This window comes from Dipteris shenzhenensis, chromosome 5 (genome assembly GCF_047967505.1).
Source record: "Dipteris shenzhenensis isolate YYH24624 ecotype China chromosome 5, Dip_SZ_1.0, whole genome shotgun sequence".
In the NCBI taxonomy this organism is placed as follows: Eukaryota; Viridiplantae; Streptophyta; class Polypodiopsida; order Gleicheniales; family Dipteridaceae; genus Dipteris; species Dipteris shenzhenensis.
In genome coordinates this window covers 545979-568534 of record NC_141600.1, presented here as the reverse complement: position 1 = coordinate 568534, position 22556 = coordinate 545979, and the positions used below count along the sequence as shown (strand labels likewise).

The following is a 22556-nucleotide window of genomic DNA, read 5'->3' as shown; positions in this document are numbered from 1 at the left end:
TTAATTACTCCCCTATACATGGTTGCTGAAGGGCTTACTTTGTGTTGTATGTGCTTTGTAATGGCTATTATTGCAACTTCTAATGGCTATTGCTTGCAATATGTTATGGCTTGAGTAGCATTTTCCTTCTATTTTGAGCATGCTATGGTAACATGAATCCCTCTACTCTCTTTGAATGTGGATTCTACTTGCACTTGGTTATTGCAAGGTGATTTGGCTTAGATATTTGTCTTTTATGCTTTGGAATAAAGTGATGGATACAAGATATACACACTTGGGAAGAGGAAAGTCACATCCCTTATTCTGATGGAAAGATTGTCATGCAGCTACATTACAAGGAATTTGTATTATATACTTGGGAGTCGTACAAAGAGAACACTATATTTTTCTTGCTATCACATTCATGATTTACATCTTGCCATGCTCATTGAACTTCATGGAGTAGGAATGCATTTTGGGAAGAAAGATGAAAAATATGGTGAGCTCTATTCATGCCACAAACAAGACATGATACATCCAAATCCAAACATAGATGCATTCAATAAAAGAAATGTATTTTGACAAACATAATTGATGTCGTATGTCATGTACATGGTGTAATGGATTAGTGTACATGGGTCTACCTTGGTTAATCTCTTTAGGATATTTGGATGAGTGTTTAGAACACCTATCCTTGAAATACCTATGCTTCTTAGTGAAATGCTTTCGTTGCAATGACTTTTGGGAAGAAATATGAAAAATATGGTGAGCTCTATTCATGCCACAAACATGACATGATACATCCAAATCCAAACATAGATGCATTCAATAAAAGAAATGTATTTTGACATTGATGTTGTATGTCATGTACATGGTGTATAGGATTAGTGCACATGGGCCTACCTTGGTTGATCTCTTTAGGATATTTGGATGGTGTTCTGAACATTTATCCTTGAAATACCATGCTTCTTAATGAAATGCTTTCATTGCAATGACAAGTTTTCTCTTAGCAAGACCAACATCATCAAAGATTTCTAATTTTCCTCCTTTTTTTGGGATGCTGCTTCACTCTAGATTGACCACCTTCCCACACCCTGACAGAGAAGTCTAATGGTACCAATCAATGGAATATGATTGAGCTACCGTATGGATAGCATGGAGTTTGCCATATGGGTAGCAAGGAAGGGCTTCCATATGGGCGGATGGATGTTCAACCATAGGGCTAGAAGGACAACCAACTCTTAAGAGACAAGGACAGCCATATGGGAATTTAATCATCGGATCTAAGGTCGAGGGGTATGTGAATGAATTTAGGACTACCCTTGGGGAAAGTTGATGTGTTTGCTTTCTACCATGATGAAGATTTACATATTGCATAGCACATGCTATGTCTCCTTCTCTACCATTGAGATTGTGTGTATAGAGCTCATGGTTAAACTAATCATCTTTGAGTGGATGCTGTTGGAACACGGATGCAAGCACGAACAGGAAGCACGAAGGAGATGAAGCTCGGGAGCGCACTACACACAGTATGTCTTCGTTAGTGTGCACAGTACAAAAGATACAAAGATAATGCCCTAGAATGAGACTGGGCATATATCTAGTGCACAGGGGAAAAAACCTCCTAATGAGGAAAAAAGTGCCCCAGCGGTCCTACGTGGATCACACACATCACTACCATAATACATCAAGAGATGCAATGTTGAGAGTGCTCTTTCATTCCAACATGAAGGAATTCTTATTTTCACTTATATAAAAACAATACCTTGAATCTCTTTTTTTGTTCTTCCTATTTGGGAGGATTAATAGCTTTTAGCACATTAGGAGAGTAAGGATCCCAGCAGCTGCCGTTCCATTTAATTGTTTACTATCTTAGTGTGATGACACGTAAGGAACACAGAGTGAGAGATCTTGGTGAGGATGAAACTACCCCCCTCCTTTGTTAATTGTGTCAGGTTGTAACTAAAACACACACACACACACGCGCACGCGCACACTCACGCACGCGTGCACAAAGAGAGAGAGAGAGAGAGAGACAGAGAGAGAGAGAGAGAGAGAGAGAGAGAACTAGATGGGTTAGGTGGTGATGAACACATGGCATCACTTTGAAGTGTTTGGAAGGTGTGAGGGGGACTCTTGGCATCATTCTATTCTTCCCGATTCCTTTTAAAGAGAGGGGGGGTCCTTTTCTAGCTCCCATTGTCTAGAGCTAAGATCTAGCACATGAGAAAATCATCTATTCTCGTTCTAGACCTAGGATGGGAAAAATGGTGAGTAATGATAAGAATTGAACTCCCATCCATGCGCTAAGGACCTAAGTGATGACCTCATCAAACAAGTGAGTGCACAATCTTGTGGAGGCTTGGAGAGTGCCATGAGTCATGTTATCAAACATTAGGGGCCCTAAAGGCCCAAGGAAAATATAGTCTTATGTTGAAGAGTCAAATTGTTGCCCTATTGGAGGATCATAAGTAGAGAGGTGAGTGAATCTAGGGTTCATAAGTTTTGTGGCTCCATGATTGTAGGAGATTCATCCAAGTGTCAAAGATGTAGTATGTAACTCAGAGGACAAGTGCATGTTTTATGTAAGAGAAGGCTCTTTAGTAGGAACTTAACTTATATAGGGTGGGTTAGAACTATTGTCAATAGTCTTGGATAGTGCAACTATGCAAATAATGATCTCTTGGTTGCGAGTTTTGTAGCTTGGCTCATTGCCTACTATTTTGAGTTCATAACTATGCTACATTGAGTTCATTTCTGCATAGCAAATACCTTACTACAAACCAATATTGCTTAATAACTTGATTTTTTAAATTCCATAGAGTCTATCAATGGTATGAGAGTGTTCACGAGTGTTGTATGACATCATTACATTGGCACAAGTATGAGGATCACTGGATGTCTTTGCTTGAAGACCAAATTGTGTGAAAAGATACAAGATTCGAAACAAGAAAAATACAAATAGTACGAATTTTGCAAAGGTAACATGGCAGAGATAAGAAAAACACAATTAATATGAACTTTGCAAAAGGATGAAGGCCCTAGAGTGCTAATTACAAAGAATCGCATGTAGTTAACAAGGGTAGAGGAGCGCTAGATGAGGTGAAAAAATTTAAGGAATGCACAAATCAAAAGAGGCCAAATTTACAAGATCAATAGAGATAAAATTTAGCAATTTGTTATTTGATTTTTGTGCTACGTAGCATGGTAGCTATTTAATAGAATAATCTATTCCTATATTTATTACATGATCAAAAGGATAATGCAATTTAGTAATAACATTGTACATATTTTAGGGGTTAGTAAATTAAAATAATATTACAAGCCTTGAATATGCAAAGTCCTCAAGTGGCTTGTAGCTTGAAGCTTGATTTATTACATTTTGCTAGGGTAATAGATTTTAGAACTAGGATTGAGTTCAAGGATGAAGGATACATTATCAAGGGCAAGGTGATGGGCAAGGAGATAGCAATGGATGTCCAAAAGGCAGTTTCTACATGCTTAGAAGTCTAAATGCAATAAAAAATTATGGTGTTAATATTTGGGTGATAGCAATATGATTTGTGGCATAAGAATGGTACAAAATTGCATGGCCGTGAGCATAGAAACGTAGGCAAATACAAAGCTCAAATTGTGCAAGCCATGTGCATTAAGGAAGTAGCATTTCAAGGATTTTGGGAAAATATAAGAAAGTAAAATAACGTTTTAGAATTCATCTATGCATATATTTGAGGCCTAATGACAATGAAGTCACTTGGAAATTTTAATTCATGAAACATAACATGAAGCTCTATATCAATTTCAAAAATTTATTCAAGAACTTGAAAAGAAAACAAGCAAGAAAATCAAAATATAAGACCAAATAATGAGGGCGAATATGTGAGCAAGGCGTTCAAAATTTACTTTAAAAGTGAGAGAACCAATAGGCAACTTCTTATACCTTACATCTTGATTATATATATATATATATATATATATATATAAGGAAACACATAAGATCACCTTGATGACAACAGATAACACTCCATAAGAAGAAGCTTAGAGTAATGTTAAAGACACGCTAGAGGTACCACGTAACTAGGAGTGTAAGCCCATGCTTTACACCATTCAATAATGAGGAGGCAGTGATAACATTTAGTAGTGGGGACTTTTGTGTAGTAGGTTATATGGGGGGGGCTTACAACTGTTGTCATCGTGGGCATGTGTGAACAACGGTCTATAGCTTACTTTAGTTCATAATATTCTAAATTCATATCTACATAACAAACAAGTCACTATGTAATAGTAATGCTTATTACCTTGTTAGGTAAAAGTAGGGTAAGGTGGACCCTTAATAATGCCTAAAAGCACCTACAACAAGGCACACAATTTAGCAAACCATGTAGAGCTTTTTACTAGCAATGCATGGGACTGTAAGTAATTATGATAAAATATGCCAATGGAAATTGATCATTCGTATCTGTTTCCATGTACACTCTATCTCCTACATTCCCTTCATTGCTTTTGCATCAACGATAGGCTTCACCAACTTCTTGAAGCTTATTAGGAGCTTCTTCTTTTATTGAAGATAGGTGGGAGAACTCATAGGCATGACTCCATTTGAGGTATGTGGAGATGTACCCTATTCCTTTTCCTTCTTTCATTGTAACCAACAAAATCACTACATCTTGATGAGCATCTAGTCTTTTGTTGTTCCAATATGATCCATCAAGTATTGTTGCTGACTACTTTAGCTTCTACTTATGATTTATCTCACATCTTCCTTTTCCCTTTTCACATCTTTCTCACTCCATTCTCACAAGTATTGGTGCTATTACTTAACAAGTAGCAATCTTAAAGCTAGCGTGGTTACACAATCATTGCTACCTAGCATTGTCAATTAGCCAACTAGCGAGATTGGGGAGGGTTGGACCTCCAAAATGAGGAAAAGTCATTTCCAATGGAATGCTGCAAAATGACTTTTCCTCAAAGATCCATAGCGGTTTCCCTTATCCTTGGTGCACTTGCTTTAGATCTTCAACACACAAGGAAAGACGCAGTGGGGAGAAATCCCTAGCTGCCCAACACATCACACTTGAATCATACATATTGATTGCTACTGAGTGAGCAAGGTAGGGGCAAAGCAGGAATGCGCATAGCGCTTACCCCATCTTTTCAAAGTCTCTCTTTAGCTTGGCAATATCAACATTATTTTTAACTTTCTAGTTGACTACTACCAAAAAGTTAAAATAAATAAATAAAATGAGTTTCATATTGTATTTCAAATTTAATGAAATGCTTACAAAAAAGTTTGCTTACTTTAGCTCAATGTGGATGTAGACATCCATTAACCACTGCATCCATTTATGAAAGGGATTTTCAAAGGCATTGTTTACACCAATGCTCCCAACTAAAATATCAATCATAATACATGCAACCCCTTTAGATCATGTCATGGGAGTGGGATCAATGGAAGGCTATGAGAATATAAAAGTGATAGTTGGATAGGTGGGAGAGAAGTCAGTTCTATAGTAAGGCACCTCGTACTATCAAGGCTGACAAACTACACTGTAATAGAGTCTACATGTATGATGAAACCATAGAGTCTATGCTACCACAAGCTATAGAGTCTCTATGATGCATCATGATCAACTTCTCTTGAGAGGGAGGTCACCATGTGCTCCTTACTCTTTCCATAGCCATGTGCCTTTGTAAATTGTTGAGAGCTAGGGTCTAGTTACCGCAGGACCTCATTAGCACTAGTCTAAGAAGCAAATATTGAACTACTAGTGCTCTCTAGGGAGAGCACATAAAGGCTCTAAGGATGCCTCCACATCAAGTGGATACAACCTTGTACTACCAAGTAAATATCTCAAAATAATTCAAAGATATGAATTATTCATAAGAGCAAGAGAGCAAGAGGAAAGAGGATAAGCAAGCAAGAGGGTGGATAGTAATTAAGACAGCAAGAGGCAAGAAGACAAGAGGAGTACAACAGGACAAAAGGCAGGAGGACAAGAGGCACGAGTGCAAGAGTGCAAGAGATCAAAGCTAGAGTATAGAGTTCAAGAGCTCAGTCCTAGTGGAAAGAATGAGGGGTAGAAGGTATTCTAGAATTAAGGATGCAGGGTAGAACGAAGGATATACTAGGGTAACAATGCATCATTGGATAAGGTAATGACAGTATAATCTACATCATTACTAGAGTTGTTTAGCGATGTAACACGCCCACCTGCTATCTGCTGTGCTTTCTTGCCACATTATTGCTTCTTGCTGATCTCACTGCTAGTGAGACTCATGGAAGACCACGAAAATGTCACTGAGAAAGTCATGCGTCTTGAATGAAGTGCATTAATAGAAACACATGGTGGATGCATCACATAACTATGTTAAACTTCTAATGATTTGTACGACAAAGTATTCATGCTGCACAGCAAGGACTTTTCATAACTTAAGACTACACATTTACAGAGAAATCATAATAATTACAAATCCCTTTTACAACTCTCAGATTTTGGATATTTCTTTCATCGCTGCATCTTTCACCAAATCTGACCTGGGAGAGGCAATGATAAGCTAGAATCTCCCTTCATTTGTAACCAACCAGATCAGTTGAATCATCGAATAAATGAGTTTATGGTACCATAAACTCTTGACCTTCCACTTTTATTTCTGCCAAGAAAAGATGAAAGCATATTTTTTTTGCGTTTGGGCCCCTGGATCTGACCAGTCTCATCAAAAGACAGCAGTGATGATAATGATCTTGAAGATACTGGGGAAGAAGCCTGCAACAAAATGCGCTGAGTCAAAAGGTTACAGCAGATAGTCAGTCATACAATGAAAGCCACTCAGTCATTATGCAATAATAATCCAGTTGCTTTATGCCTGGCAGTGCATTTTTATGTCTAAATTGTCATCATTGTAAAGCTTCACCAATCTCTATGAAAACTGCACTTGCACACGTGACAATTGGAGGAGTTGCTCAGACTTCATCACGCCCAGGAGTTCCCCAGATGAAGCTTCGGATCCTGTTCATCGAGAAAAGAGAGAATATAGCCAAGATGTGCTTATGCCTGGGATCGACTACATCTTAAAATCACTCAATGGAGCATAGGTGTTCTCCATGATAGACCTAACGAGTGAGGCTCACAGTGGGACCAGCCTTTGGATGTGAGGACCAATGCCGTGACTATGCCATCTAAGCAATACTGATGCAACACAGCCCATTGCATTTGAAGGATGCAAGTTCATACCAACCAGAATATGATAAAGAACTTTTTGCCATTATTCATGCCCTAAAAATGTGGAAGCATTTCTTGCTCGGCAAGAGTTCACAATTAGAACCAATCACCGGGCATGGGGGACAAAAGAGCTTTCGAGAACGAGCTTTGGATAGCGCACAAGTCTGTCCTAGGGTTCAGCACCAGATGCGGCAGGAATGCAGGATGCTGCATCATCCATCGGACAGCACAGCAGCAGGAGGAAGATCACCAGGAACCATGTCGGCATGTGTAGGCAGAAGAGGAGCAGAACAGCACCGAACAGAGAGGCAGAACAAGCCCAAGCCTTGCAGCAAATCTGCAGCAGTCCAAGGGCAGAAATGGGGTATTTATAGGCCTAGATCTGGTCTGTAAACCCACAGATGAAGTCAGCTCTGTAAACAGACTGGATCAATCTATGACAGGGCCAGTTATAGACCGTATCGGTACAGCCAGATTCCCAAAATTCAGGAGCCTTCAAACTGGGCCCATTTCCTCATCCTACAGCATGAATCAGCAACAGCACGTCAGCCCCTCCAGCAAAGATTCAAGCCTCCATAGTTCAATGACGATGACCAATTGTTCTAACACTCTTTCTTGTCAATAGAACAAATACGCTATGGCGGGGAGTAGTTGCAAGGCTCTCTACACATTCATGATTCACATGCCTAATACACATGTGATTCTCAGTACATGGTGGGGGGCAGTTGCAAGTGAGGTTCTCTACATAATCGTAACTCATATGCATACTATACGTGATTTAGATCAGTACAGATCAGTAGAAGATAGACCTAGAGACTAGTGTAGCTCACATACATCTTGCATATGAGCCACGAATTGTCTGAAGTGCAAGACATTGCTTGCCACGCTTTGCAAGCCGCTGCCCTCCTCGTCCCTAGGTCCCTCCAAACCCCTCCTCTGGGACCTCTGTTCACGTGGGAGTGTTTGGCCTCTTCGGGTTCTCCCCCTCCAGATCTGGTTGTCTTCTCCAAACTCTGCTCCTGTCTTCTAGTTTCCAGGACACAAGGCCCGCCATGAACAGAGGTCCAAAGGAGTACCCCCTCTCCTTGGACATGTCAGTTCTGATCATACAACCCTTGAAAGGGGAGCCATTGGAGTGGAGGGAAGCTCCAGCTATCCTTTCTAGGGCTTCAACTTCACAGCCAAAGGTCTTGAGCTTGCGGCTCCATCCCCACCTCCCTTACATCATCCATGATACCCAAACATGTTTTGTTGGACAACATCTTCAATTTTTGGAAGGTGGTTGATTGGGCACGAGGAGGCCCAACCTCTCACTATCCTCCTATTAGATTTTGAGAAGGCTTAAGACAGGGTCTATTGGACTTTCTTGAAGGGCGCCATGTGAAAATTGGGATTTTTGGACCATGTGAAGATTGGGATTTTTGGACCAGTTGGTGTGAGGAGTCCCCACCTGCAGCCTATATGCAGGCAGCTCCAACCAAGCTCTCATTGGGCGGCACAAAGAGGAAGCCTTCAACCCTCCCACTTAGTACACCAGGGCTGTCAACTAGCCCCTTCCCTTTTCTTTTTGTGGCAGAGACACTCAGGTATTTCCTCTTATTACAGATAATGGCCTGGTAGAAATGTACCTCCCAATCCGGTAGGAGGAGCTGCTATTGAACTTAGAGTACAGACCTATTCATGGACGGTAGAGTCTAGAGAGGGTTCGTCTTTCCCTAGAGGTATATTGTCTAGCATCAGGTTTCAAGATCAACTTGAAAAAATTCAGTTGGTTTCTTCGAGGGCTAACGTTGGCTTCTGTTGGATTCCCCAAGGACAGACAGCGAGATATTTGGGATGCTAAGTGGTCTTGCAGCAAGTTAGAGAATGTTTGGCGCAAGATTCTTTACTGGAGCTTGGTCATACTCTCCTTGGCAAGGAGAGCATTGGTGGTAGACCAAGTCCTTCTGGCGATGGCTTGGTATATCGCCTCTTGCTAGTGCTTTCATAGGGGATGAATGAGACAGCTCAGGTGTTTGGTGCAAAATTTCCTGTGGGCAGGCTCAGATGGCACACAAAATACCCGAGCTAAGGTCACTTGGGAGATTCTGTAGGAGGGGGCTTAGGCATCATTGGTCCAGAGATGCAATGCAAGGGCATATTAGGGGCCTGGCACCAAGCTTTGAGATGCATGTAGGAGGGGCTTGGTAGGATCCTAGATGCCTCAGAAACTCCATGATGTTTTCGTCCATTCTCCAAGATCAGAGTGTAGTAAGACACAATGAGCCCTTCCCAAAATTCTTTAGCATGTGATTGGGCGAGTCGCTCCTAATGGAGCCGAAGCAAGGGGATAGAGATCCAGGGACCATGGAACGGTAGAGTATTAGAGTGATTGGCCATTTGTGGTGGAGCTGCACCATTGACCCCAAACCACGCCAGTATGGACAAGGTCGCTCTCGATGGCGCCTTTGGATATGTAAGGGCAAACCCTATGCCAGGTGTACTGGATCTGAGCAAGTGCTTCTAGACATTCCGGCAAGTTGGGCACTCAGACCAGGTAGTAGATTTGCCTCTCTCTCCTATACCACCACCACATGAGGTCCTTACCAAGTTTTGGGCCCACACCTCTGGACTAGCCTTTGCTCGAGGAAGATCTCTTATTTGTTCTGGCTGGTGGTTAGCCCATGGAGATCTTCCCATAAGACCATGGTTAAAGAAAATGAGGGTAACAGCTACAATGCTGGGGATGTTGAGATAATAACTCACTGCTTGTGGAGCTGTCTAGCTTCACTAAGTGTTTGGCAGTGCTCTCTCAGAATTATAGCGAAGATGCAACCAATACAACGAGTCTTCACCTAGGGTACGGTAGCTTGATAGAGGGCGACATGCCTTCCCCATGGAGATATGGTCTCTGCCGCCTAAAGGATATATGTACCCACCTGGACATTCAAGATTTGGTCCGCCCTCTCGTTAGCAACCTGAGTTCTCTCCAGAGGAAAACATTTAGAAGGATAGATGTACCCACCTGGACATTCAAGATTTGGTCCGCCCTCTCGTTAGCAACCTGAGTTCTCTCCAGAGGACAACATTTAGAAGACGGTCGCAAAAATCAATGCTTGGAATATCTAGGTAGTGATGAGGCGACAGCCTGCAGCAACACTCGTCAACGATATCATCTATACCTTGTGACCCGTTTGAGAACAAGGTACGGAGTGGTCTAGGGAGACCACCATAAGGCGGGAGTTTCTGCAAGGCATAGCCTACAGGCACTATTTGCATTTTCACGGATCAAGGAGAACACTGGTTGTATGGCACTCAACCGAGGTTTTTGGCACGAGTTTCCAGAATGCTCTATAGAGTGAGCTGGGATCCTGAGAAGTAGCAACCTTTTTAGCCTGCCCATGAACGATGCAATTTGGGCAAAGCAGAAATTCTCCATTTTTAGATTTGGAAGTGCATTTTTCCTTTTGGACAATATGTTGATATGTGGCTTCTCTTCTTCTTCATTGGACTTTAATGCAAGACTTTAAAGTGGTTGACTTTCTCTCTTTCTCTCTCCCTCTGTCCCCTTCTTTATCTCTGGACCTCGAGTCTTCCTACACACCATCTCCACCTTTTCTCCCTCCCCCCCCCCCCTCTCTCTCTCTCTCTCCCCCCTTTATCTCCTACACCATTTCTAGTGGATTCCTTTTTGTTTGCTTTTTTAAATCTTGGACAGGCCTTATGAATGATTAAATATCATTCACCTTGTTTTCTGATTGGTCAAGCGTCCCATGGATTGCTGATCTGTATCATTTTAAAATTTTCTAATAGACAATTCTTTTCTCAGGAAAAGAAACAAGGTGGGGATCCCACTATGGCCCTGCCTTTTGGAGTGTCATTATAAGTACAAGTGTAAGTAGCTCGATAAATATTTTGAATAACTTGTGAAAGGAAACGATACGTGTAAATTGGAAGGAAAGGAAAAGAGAGAAAGCAAATGAAGGTGAAGGAATATCGGGAAAGGTACATGAGTGAAAGAGAGGAGAAAAGATGTGAAAAGGTGTATGTGTGTGTGTGTGTGCAGTGGATAGGCCATTAAATAAAAGTGGGGAAGAGTGCCTATTTTGACAAAAGTAATATAAATGTGGTGTCATACAAGAGACAAAGCTTTAGAGAGAGATACCTAACAAAAGACAAAAGCTTTAGGATAAAAGACAAAAAAACATTTAGGACCTCCACAAGCAAACAAAAACCTTAAACCCTAAACACATTAGAAGCCCTTAAACTTCTACTAACCCACATTCCTCATACTAACCATAATTTGCAAGGTCAAATTGACCAAATGAACTAACTTCAAAACTATGGCCCTGATTAGCATCTCACTAACCAAGTCATTCCATAGGACCCTTGCAGGGCCAAAAAGGAAAAGTAGTAACCCATAGAAATTTAATTCTTTTTTGTCTGGAAAAAAGAAAGGAAAAGCAGTCACCCACAGATTTCCTGCAAATTGTGAAAGCATTTTCAACCGTCAAACTTTTCTATCAACTAGATATTCAAAGGAGCACAGACATGCAAGAGACACATTTGTGTCTAGTACATTGCTCAAGTTGAATCAAAGCAGTCTTCAATACAAGACTTAGATAAGCTTCATTCGATAATTCCTCACATGATTTTCTCTATAAAAATTATGCTTTTCCTATCCTTACCTTAGTCAACATGTATAAATTATGACATTTTTGAATATTACATAAATTTTTGCTAAAAATTGAGTTATGGTTGGCATTTTTTGACGCATTTAAATATTTCGTTTCTAATAATAAGACAATGCTAATGTCTAGACTTACTGAAACAATGGTAAAATACGAGTTGCCTGTGTCCAAGGAATAGTTTTATAGTAGAGGTATAAAGTGTGCATTAGAAGTAAATATCTACTTTAAACTCAGGCAATTAGTTTGTCAGCATCCTGCTTAGTGCCAAACACAAGCTTTGTGTTTGTATACACAAGATTGCTACATTAATTTTATAGCCTAGAATCTATTGTGTATCATATTGTCATATACATGGAGGAAAGTAAAATAAGCACCAAGAAGGGACAGTTTGAAACAACAAAAAGAATTTCTATTTGAAATTTACAACTCATTCATTTCAGATCAACAAAAGCATGTTTGCAAAAATTGAAATCAAAGTAAAGTTTACTTGTTTATGAGAATTAACATAACTTACAGACCCAATCCTCCCATTCATTTCAAATCAACAGAAGTATGTTTGCAAAACTTGAAATCAAAGTAAAGTTTACCTGTTTATGAGAATTAACAGAACTAACAGACCCGAGACTTGTCATAGGAGCTTGTCCACCAGATAAAGAACGAGAAAAAACTCCTAAGAAGAAACACCAAGATCATTTGTATCATAAAACAAAACACGGAATAGAAAATGATATATATCTGAGTGTGTGTTGATGCAACCATGTGCATGCATATATATCCACGAAGTATCATAGAAGACATACGAAATAGGCACAAGTATTGGATTATCAGACTAACACAACAAGAGAAAAACATTTTCATAATTCTTATGACAGTATGACTAACCTTTACTAGTAAGTTTTTCTCCCACATAACCTACAAGTAGTGATCTGAAGAAAAATATAAAGAAAGATGAGAAACATAATTATATTTAAGAAGGTAATTAATCTTTGACTCTGGAGTTAATACTTCTGTATGCAAAAGGACTGATTCATTGTTTGGTTAAAAGATATTAACTTACTACAAAATGATGAATATTGACGTAGTACAAAATGATTAATATTTGCAAGTTTGTGATGATATGATAATGGAAAACTCACCGTTCTGCTAGTGCAGCGCTGGACATACTTGTCTTGGAAGTTGAGCATGCTTCTAATGCTAAGTGCCATGACAAACTTCTTATATGGTTTTGATCTGTAAATCATCTCAAGCATATCACTCTCTGATCATTAAACTATATTGCCACATATATCTTCTCGTTATGTTTTCCAAAATAAAGCCTTGAAGCTTACGAATCCATTTAAGAAGTCAAATTAGTACTAGAAGATGTACCAACTGCATGAATTGTGGACTATTCGCTGCAAAGGTGGGAAAGCACATTAACAGAGTTCTTGTTATATTTCATCTCTCTCTCTCTCTCTCTCTCTCTCTCTCTCTCTCGGGCTCTCTCTCTCTCGGGAGAGATGAAATATTGTGAAAGCATGTCCTTTGGATAGGAGGGATGGGCCTGGACACTAACACAAAAGATTTGTGTCAAGCCCATGAAGGCCACCCACTCCATGACCAACTCCAACTGCTACGTGATTGGCCCATGCCATCTCCTCCAACTGCTACACAAATCACACATTTGTGACATAAATTAGCAGCCTGATGACCGTTGGATGGCATGAACCATCACCCTCGACAGCCATCCTTCAATTCTATTTCCTCCTCCATGGGCGCGTGGGTAGCTACATCTCTCCCTTCTGCTTCCCCTCCTCCATACTAATCCAAACCCAATAAGTGGCTCCATCCTTAGAGTTTGAGATTGAGTGGGGGGCCTGCGATTGGCGAGGTTGTGGCACTTACCTAAGAGCTACTTGGGTCCTACCATCTTCCTTACACACGGTCTTGGGGGGATTGGGGAGGGTTGGACCTCCAAAATGAGGACAGGCCTTGGCCAAATGGTCCATTTGTTTGCAATGTATGCACTATCCTGGTAGCCCTAAAACTTCCACTACCTAGCAAAGATCCTCCCTAGCACCACCTTTTTAGGAAAGAGTCAAGGTTCTTCACAATGAGACAGCCTTTGATGCCTCATCGTCAAAGAGTATGGAGGCCACTGTTGTGAGAAACTAGAACAAGAAGCTATGGACTAGAAGATGGTTTGCTACTCCTTTGGGAAACCTAGAAACCAAAGCATAATCAAGAACTTGGGCAAGTGGTGGGCTGTGTCTATATTCTTGGGTTTCTCGGGGAAGTGAGCTCAACAAAGAGATCTCTCAAGCTGTGAAACACAATTGCGAGGTAAGTTGATAAGAAAGACCCCTCTTCCATAAATTGTGACCTATAGGATGTGGTCACTCTCAAATGCTAAACTTCTCTAGATCCAATCATGAACCTACCCTCTGGATTGCATTAAGCCGATGATGCATCCTGTAAATCCCTTATTTTGTACTTCATGTACTGCCTGTTGTGCCTAATGTGAGAGGGTTAGCTTGATGTAGTGGGTCTTGAGGATGCTACAATTACAGCTCCTCTGGCTAGACCAGGTTGTCCCCTCTGAAAAGCCCTCCACAAGGTCAAGCTATAGCTTCCTTGACCTGCTAGCAAGAGGGGGAAGAGTAGGCGAGAAAGAAAGGGAGAAGGGAAGGTAGAGAAAGAAGGGAAAAAGGGGGGCACGATTTGCTTTATTTAGCTTAGATTTAGCTTATAGTATTCTATTTCCAGCTTTCTAGTAAATTTTGCCAGTTCTCTCACAATTCTATCTCGCCTCTCTTCCTGCTTCTATTTCTTGCTAGTGCTTGCCACTTGCTTGCTCCATGCCATCCTCAGGACAGCTTGATTTCTCACCTACTAGATCTTCATGTCTAAGTACATCTATTCCCACGCATGTTCCACAACATCCTCTTCCCTCTTGTATGCTCAGCACTGCCACTTGACACCCTCTAAATGTTGATCGCTGATCATCTTCAAAGCTGCAATTGTGATTTTCCTTGCAATTTGCATGCTGCCTATTCTTAACCTGTATTTGAAGGCTTCCACTACTGCACCTCTTCTTTTTCATAAGCATTTATCCTTAGTTTTTAGAGATTTCGTTGATAATATATAATACTGATGGCAAGTCTACATTGATTGAGTTTTTCCTAACCCAGTGACCTAAAGCATCTGGAAGCTAACATTTGGGTGTAGGCGCAAGGTACATCCTTGGTGGGGGACATGGGACCTTTTCATGCCCCATCTGGTGCAATATATTTTCTCTAACCATACACCCTTGTTGTTTCCTCTATGGTGAACATCTGTTTAAAATGTTTAAAATTCAAGTTAATTGTTGTGATAATGGGACCTATATGCAACATTGGTACCCTCTGACAGAAACCCTCAATCATCTCAAATGGGACAGCAAAGAGGGAGCAAAAGAACTTACTGATCTATAGGAGCCAAAGTACAGCAGACAGCAGCAAACAATAAACCGAAAATCCACACTAAACACATACATGATTTGATGACAAATACAAAATGACGAATATAAAGCTTGAATTGCTAGGATGGCATGCCAAGTGTTGAAATAAATCCCTTTTCTATATGTCCTACCTTGAGGGGCAGCAAGATAATATATGCTGAGCTCTACAGCAAGGATAGAAAAAGTTCCATTTTACAATGCAAAGAGAAGGGTCTCCTAAGCTTAGGAATGTGCAATGTGAGGAAAGACAGCCTGGTAGTTGAGGTGATAGTGCAGCTAGATAATTTCAAGCTTGCTGGAAACTTGGCAGGAGATTAAGGATGAAGCAGCACATTTCCATGATACAGCTTGCAGGAGATAACTCTGATGTGGAAACCATGTGACCCTTTTGGTGAAGTGCATGACAGTGCTTTTGCACATATGTTCAATGATAATAAACAGGACTTGTTTGCAGCTTGTACATTCCCTTGTTATGAGGCAGGCTAGTATAGAATATCCAGATGCCTTGACATTTTCCCCAACCACGTCTTCGTTAGTAAAATGTGTTTTCTGGCATGCACGTATTCCCATAGGGTGTAAGCATGATTGAGTGGACCAAAAATCAGTGTCCATGGACACTGCTATGAGGGACTAATTTAGGGTGCCCAAAGCATAGGTTGCCAAATGTATTGTGCTTATAATCCTTCTTATATTAAAAAAGCACTAGAAGCACTATTCTTTTGGCCAATTGAATTTCTAAAAGCAATATGAGGGGTGCTTTTTGAATACTAGCAAAGCAGTAGAAGCGTACCAACCAATCATGCTTACAGCCCATATGCCTTGATGGGTGGTACGCTGCCAAGACACAAAGGAAAACATTGTGGCAAAACTGTCCACATTTCCGTTGACCTCAGGCATACCTGTAGCTTCAAGAATGTGTAGACCTTGCACATGCTAAGGTTCATAATAATGACCTAAGAACTGAGATTGCTAGTGAGCAGCTCATGACTCCCAGAATGTCCTGCTAGATTGCAAGGGTTTGTCTCTCAGACAATGACCCATTTGCAAGAAACCCATTTCCCTTGGATATGGGACTCTTTCATTGGGTCCTAGGGAATGTTTGATGGAGACTCCTTGGGGAGTTTCCAAAGGACTCTATCACAAAGGAAAGATGATGTATACAAAAGCCCAAAACAACTTAGCGCAAGCGCACGCACATGCACATGTAAGATGATCGTCCATTTCCTTTCCTCTATACTTAGCTACACATCTCACACTTCAGATGCCACATATCAACATTCTAAGGCCTGCCTTTAATGCACCGTTTTACCCCTCTATTGGAGTTCTTTCAAGTCTATTTGCCATTTTACAGTTTGATCCATTAAGACACTTGGCCTTAGACTCACCTAGTCTATACCTCACCCTCACCAAGGACCTTGACAACAATTCCTTTGACTATTTACATAAAGCGCAATAAGATATATACAAAGTTCGGTCATCTAAAATGTCCACTGGACCCTTCCGAGGTCATGCTATCCCAACTAGAGTATAACATTAGACGATGGTACTGCAATCTTTAGGGAACCTCAACGAGTTTTGATAGCAGCAAAGCAGCTAGCCAAAGCAATCAAACGGCAAGATGCACCGCAGTTGATACACACATATGGGCAATGTATCTCTCAATGTACTTTCAAGCCATGCAAGTATTCATTGCTTATCAATTATGCCCTAAAAGAGATGTGAATCATGCCCTTTGTTGAGAATCCCAGAATCTGGCCTATCAAAAAGGTTCCATACAACCTCTCTGGAATTGCTTGAAAGATATTTTATCTTCCTGACTTGCCTCCTGCTATAGGTAAAGAGAACCGATGGCTCATACCTCATGTGCATAAAGACACAAATAATGACATGCCTCCAATTCCACGGATTGATAACTTGTTGGGTGAGCTAAAAAGGGCCTGAAACTTTAGAAAGATACCCGAGTCTAGATACCATGCCAAAGATGGTGATAAGAATGGCACCTTTTGCAAAGAAAAGAGGGCAGTATGACAAGCTCAAAGCAATACCCGCCGGCCCTTTCCTAGTATCAATGAAGAAGACACCACAGTTAACCACAGTACTGTATTTGGTTCTGTGCCCTTGCCCGCTATCTTTTCTATTTCCAAGACTAGATTCATGGTTAGAAGAGTAGATGCAGAATTTGAGGGCATTCTCCACGATTGTATTCTTGGCCAGAAAAGTATATGCAGACTTTGGGGGCAGAAAATAGACTTCAGATTTGCAAGACCTGGAAAGCCATCATGTTCAGAATTCAAGTTGAATATTGCCTATTGTGGTTTCACGTAGAATTTTGTGCCTCCAAACTCCACATGAATGCTGTTGGTTTTACAGGATAACTTTCTGTTATGGCAGAACGCATGATAGGACAAAGACTCAAGCCTTTACTGTGTTCCTCGTGACTTTGGTCAAGCCACACATGTATGGGTCAAGATATAGAGGTCTTTTATCTAAGCTTCCAAATATAGAGGCAGAGGGCCACATCCTCTACGAACATGAGCGTATTATGGGCTTCAAGGAGGATCCTTAGGCTCAACGGCCAAGATGAATTGTAGCACTCCGGGAGTAATCCAAATTCTCTTCAACCCTTCAGAATATTAGAACTCTAAAGATGGAGGGAAGGAATTCTCTTCATCCAAGCCATAACTCCTTGTAAGGATGAGTATTTCATTGTAAACAAACAATTTTTAAGCCGCAACTTAAGGTTACAGCTCGGTTGAGTTAACTCTGGTTAGGTCAAATAGGCCTTGAGGTGTTAGGTTAGTAAGGGAAAAGGAAATACAAACAACTTTAGACACTGGCAAATGGCTTCTAAGGTCATCTCACCAATCATAATTCCCTACGAGGGGCTAGTAAGCTAGCTTGTTTCTTGTAGAATGTAGATATATTAAAGTTATCGTTTGAGAATGTAGAATGTAAATATATTAAAGTTATCGTTTGAGACTTTGATGTTGGAGGGCTCTTAATTAAACTTGGTTGCTGGTAAGTCCACAAAATGATTAGCAACACCTGTTTGAGGATGTGCAACGCTATTTGCATGAGGTCCAAAAAAGTAGAATGGCGCCTCATTGTTGTTATCAATGACTACAGCTCTCATTACCTGCCACCCTTTTCACAACTCATCATTCATACCACGTCTATCATCCTATACACTGTCCTCTTCCATACTGGCATCATAGCAGGGCACCCCCACAAGATGTGCATTGGAAGGTCGGAAACAGAAAGGCTTTTTCGAAGCCATATGATAAGATCGATTAGCTTGATAATAGGCTGTAATTGCCTTTTACAAGGCTGTATCCTTTTTTTCCTTATACTTCTATATACAGTATCTTTCCCTGCAAAAATAAAAAGAGAGTCGCATTTCCCTGCTCTGCCATGTTTATTTCTTTGTTAACGTGTCCAAGTTGTGGCCCCACTGCTGCTTGTTGATAATCTTGAGCACGTAAGCGTGGAGGTTTTTTTGCCCCGTCAAGGGCAAACCTCGAAGTCCAGCCGCTAAAATATGTGACAACGTGAGGGAAAGCGACCCGTGAGGCTGCGCCAACACTCCTCTGCTTCACTCCATCCCACAAAACTCTTGTAGTCACAGCACACCACTGCACGCACAGCAGTGTGCCACATCACCCTTACCCTCACAACAAAGCACCAAAGCTCTAATGCTCGGTACAACGGACACGTGGAGACGCACACATAGCCCCGCCCCGCCATCGACTACCGTCTTTTGTAAACAGGCCGGAAAGACAAATTCACCCCCTCCCTCGGGCCCTTGACAGCCGGGAAAGTGCCTTGGTCGCACTTTGCCGGTCACGAAGACACCAGAAAATGCGGCCGCTCGTTGCCCTCCCGAGGCTTAGGGAGGGCCCTTGACAACCGGGAAAGTGCCGGTCGCACTTTTCCGGTCAGGAAGCCACCAGGAAATGCGGCTAGCGGCCGGCAGCCTGCCTGCTGCTCGCCGCTTTCCCGGGGCTTCCCTCCCGAGAGTGCTCCCAGGGCACTTTCCCTCCAACCAAAACGTCTTGTGGGAGCTCTATGAGTCGACGGTTCCTTGAGGAGATTGGATAATCCAGCCTTGTTCTGCACTCAAGGCGATTCTCATCGCGACTAGCGAGCGATAGGTAGGCAATTGTCTATGGTTCTTGTTGTTTAAGAATCTTCCCAAATTATTGGACTCATAACTCTATCCAAGAATTTGATAAGCAGACGGCATGGACGCTCTTTTATCAGAGCCGGAATTGCCTCGAATGTCCCTCCATTTTAATCTAACCCCACGAGAAAGTAACATATTCATAGCAACGCCTCGAAACCACAGTCTCTATAACGGTTTGGCAGCACTTGCAAAACGGTCCTCAACGCTGTGTTCAAATCATGCGTCATTTCAAATCACATTAATTACGGTTCGATGACGCTATGAGGTTAGGACTTCCTGCTCTCTGCAAACTTTATTTACATTGGAACATGTATATAACACCTGATTCAATACTGTGCAAAGTTTACATTGAAACATGTATACAGTACCTGGTTCAATACAGTATTGCAATGATTTTGTAAGTTTTTGTGGTGGGGGTTCCGGCAAGGACAACGACTGCTTCTCCGAGTCAGCTTTTCGCTTGCTTTCGTCTAAATTAGTGTCTGCTTTCATCGAGCAAAGGAGGGATTGGCAATTGCAAGAGGATTCTAGCACTTGAACTTGAAGGGCTAATGCTATTCCCTCGCTAATGTTCTGACCTGGAGGAACGTAGTGTTGAAGGTATCTCGGCGTGATTCTAACCCGGCGCTTCTGCTTAAGCCCTTCGTAATTACTTTGTTCGCGATATGCACTAAGTCTCTAAAGGCAAATGCATTTCAATACTTCAGTGATTTCCCGCATAAAACTTGCTAGGAAGTCATGTAAGAATGCAGCGAGGAGAGTTGAACGCTCGTTTCGAAAGCGTTGATTGGGAGGTTCAATTCTACCTGTGTAAGACATGACACTTGACATTCGACGTTAGCAATCTCAGTCATGTGTCGAGTCAACAATTCTTCCAGCTTGCTTGCAACAGTACCGACGTGGTCGACTGCATTTACAAGGGCCTTGACGGAGTAGTCCTTCAAGTTGTCCAAAACCCTGCAGACGACGTATGCAAATATCAACAAAAAATAACAAGGAAAAAGGGCTTTCAGCTTTGCACGTCAGGAGTTAGGAGTCCCATACGCGCGCTTTTGATCGCTGTAGAGGTAGGAGGATTCACAGTAATCCGCAGCAGAATAGAGGTGAGGACGTAAATTTTTGAGATCCTGGATTGAACAGCCCGTGACAATGAGCTTGCAATACCCGAAATACGACAACAACTTCGACAAAGCAAGACAAGAAATCTGCGGACCTGGATCGCTGTAGAGAATTGCTCCATCGGAACCGCAATTGAAAGCAGGTTCCGAAGAAGAAAGCGGGGTGAAGTTTTGCATGAGGTTGCAGCCGCGAAACGCCAATGCTGCTGCTGTTGGTGATTTGCTTTACAGCATGTAATCTCGTGCCTTACACCAGTTCATGATCCTTCCACTTCGATCCCAAGCGCTTGAGTTGGATTGCAGCATGCAATGCTTTGCTGTGGCGTTACGCCTGCTTAATCTTCCAATTGTGAATGATGATGAAAGGTGGTGGAGTGGTTGAAAAACGTCCTGTGTTGCGTCTTTCAGGGAGCAGCTTGATCTGTGCAGCAGCTACAATATAATTCTTGAAGCCGTTGTCGAAATCATGCCGCATCATGCAATGCAGTGGATTTATACATTGCAATTTTCACGGAGCGTGATCTGTGCAGCAGCTGCATTTGTGGAAATAATGCTGGATCATGCAATGAAGTGGATTACATTGCGTTGAATCGATAGCGTCTGGTGAAGATAGACGATTGAGCATGGAGCGCAGTGGAGGGAGTGGCGTCGTGGGGACGCTTGATGACGATGATGATGACGATGATGGATCATGATGATGGTGATCATTCCTCCACTCTACAGCTCATCATCCCTAAACCCTAGTGATTTTGATGATGATTATGATTACGAGTATCATGACCCGTCAACGACAGATTAGAGACCCCTTGCGTTGGGTCCTTAAATATCATCTTTACCAAATCGTCTACATTTCCAAACAAAGGTGTGCCATTTCTAGCATTCAAAGAAGTAGAGAGAAGGGCCCACTTCTACTTGGTGATAAATGGTGGAAATGAACATTTGAATACCTTGTTGAACGGGTGTATTTGCAATTTGCACATCAATTGTAAAAAAAACCTCATACATGGATTTATCAAGCAAGCTCTAAGTATTTAAGCTGTTTTGGATGACTTACAGACTTCAAGCTCAGAGACCAAAAGTGTGATATAATAGCACAAAATGTAAAGAAAAAGAAGCTCTCCATAGATCAAAACATGCCTCAAAGGTAGTGGTAGGACATGGACTTGAAGTAATTGTTCGTTTGCTAATCGACATTTTTCTGCCTTCATAGCAATAGCACCACCACCACCACCACCATGATTCTAAAAAATTCTCCCATATCTCACATTGCTAGAGCCCTTCTGAGGCCCACCCTTGAGCCCAACTTCCAACTTTGGTGCTTGGGCAACCTTGGCTATTGCCACCATCTTGCTGGCAACCCTTCATCACCACAAACCTCATTCAACACACCCTTTTTACTAATGGCCTCCGAAGTCCATGTCATCACATCACCTCTTCCTTGTTGAACAATTCACAATAGTGGTGGGTCACTTTCCACTAACAAATTTGACATCCACTCTAGCTTCCCACTATCCCCTCCCATCGCCATAGTTTTTTGAACCTTGACATGGATTGTCATTCAATTGTGTAATCCTTGCCCACATCTCCCACAAAGTTGCATCCATGGGCATTGGATCCTCACCACCATTTTATCAAGTCTATCAAACATGATTTTATCTTTGTAATTGTAAGTTTTCTTGTTGCAAGCTGCTTGCCTCATCCTTTCACACCTAGCAACCCTAGCAAGGTGCCTCCTTCAAGCCCTTCTCCCTCACTCAATGTTGGTAGTGTAGGTAGGCAAATTGGTCGAGGGACGACAAAGCATCCAATATTTTTCCCTTCACCCCTCCTTCACCCTCTAGTTGTTTAGGCCCTAGTGTCTTGTATCTCGCGACTGCCACATCATCATTGTGACACGTTTCACGCTAC

The 22556-nt window shown here is 41.7% G+C and overlaps 1 protein-coding gene across 1 annotated transcript; it reads right to left on the bottom strand.

Moving 5' to 3' along the window:
• Nucleotides 1–6470: 6470 nt before the first annotated feature.
• Nucleotides 6471–20789, bottom strand: LOC147901455 (protein ABIL1-like). The gene is made up of 9 exons (XM_087375335.1): nt 20744–20789; nt 20575–20657; nt 20337–20487; nt 20109–20208; nt 19899–20012; nt 13006–13099; nt 12752–12795; nt 12457–12539; nt 6471–6743 (listed from the first exon to the last, which is right to left on the bottom strand). Exons 1-9 carry the CDS (start codon nt 20768–20770, stop codon nt 6576–6578), a joined length of 864 nt encoding a protein of 287 aa, XP_087231461.1. The 5' UTR covers nt 20771–20789; the 3' UTR covers nt 6471–6575.
• Between the last annotated feature and the right edge of the window lie 1767 nt (nt 20790–22556).

What these genes read in the sequence shown, in the direction of transcription:
- LOC147901455 (XM_087375335.1), bottom strand. Translation starts at nt 20,770, where the DNA reads ATGGAGCAATTCTCTACAGCGATCCAG. An exon ending in GCAATACTGTATTGAACCAG is followed by an intron (nt 13,100 to 19,898) that starts GTACTGTATACA and finishes GATGATTTACAG; the next exon opens with ATCAAAACCATATAAGAAGT. An exon ending in CTGTTAATTCTCATAAACAG is followed by an intron (nt 6,744 to 12,456) that starts GTAAACTTTACT and finishes ATTTTGTTGCAG; the next exon opens with GCTTCTTCCCCAGTATCTTC.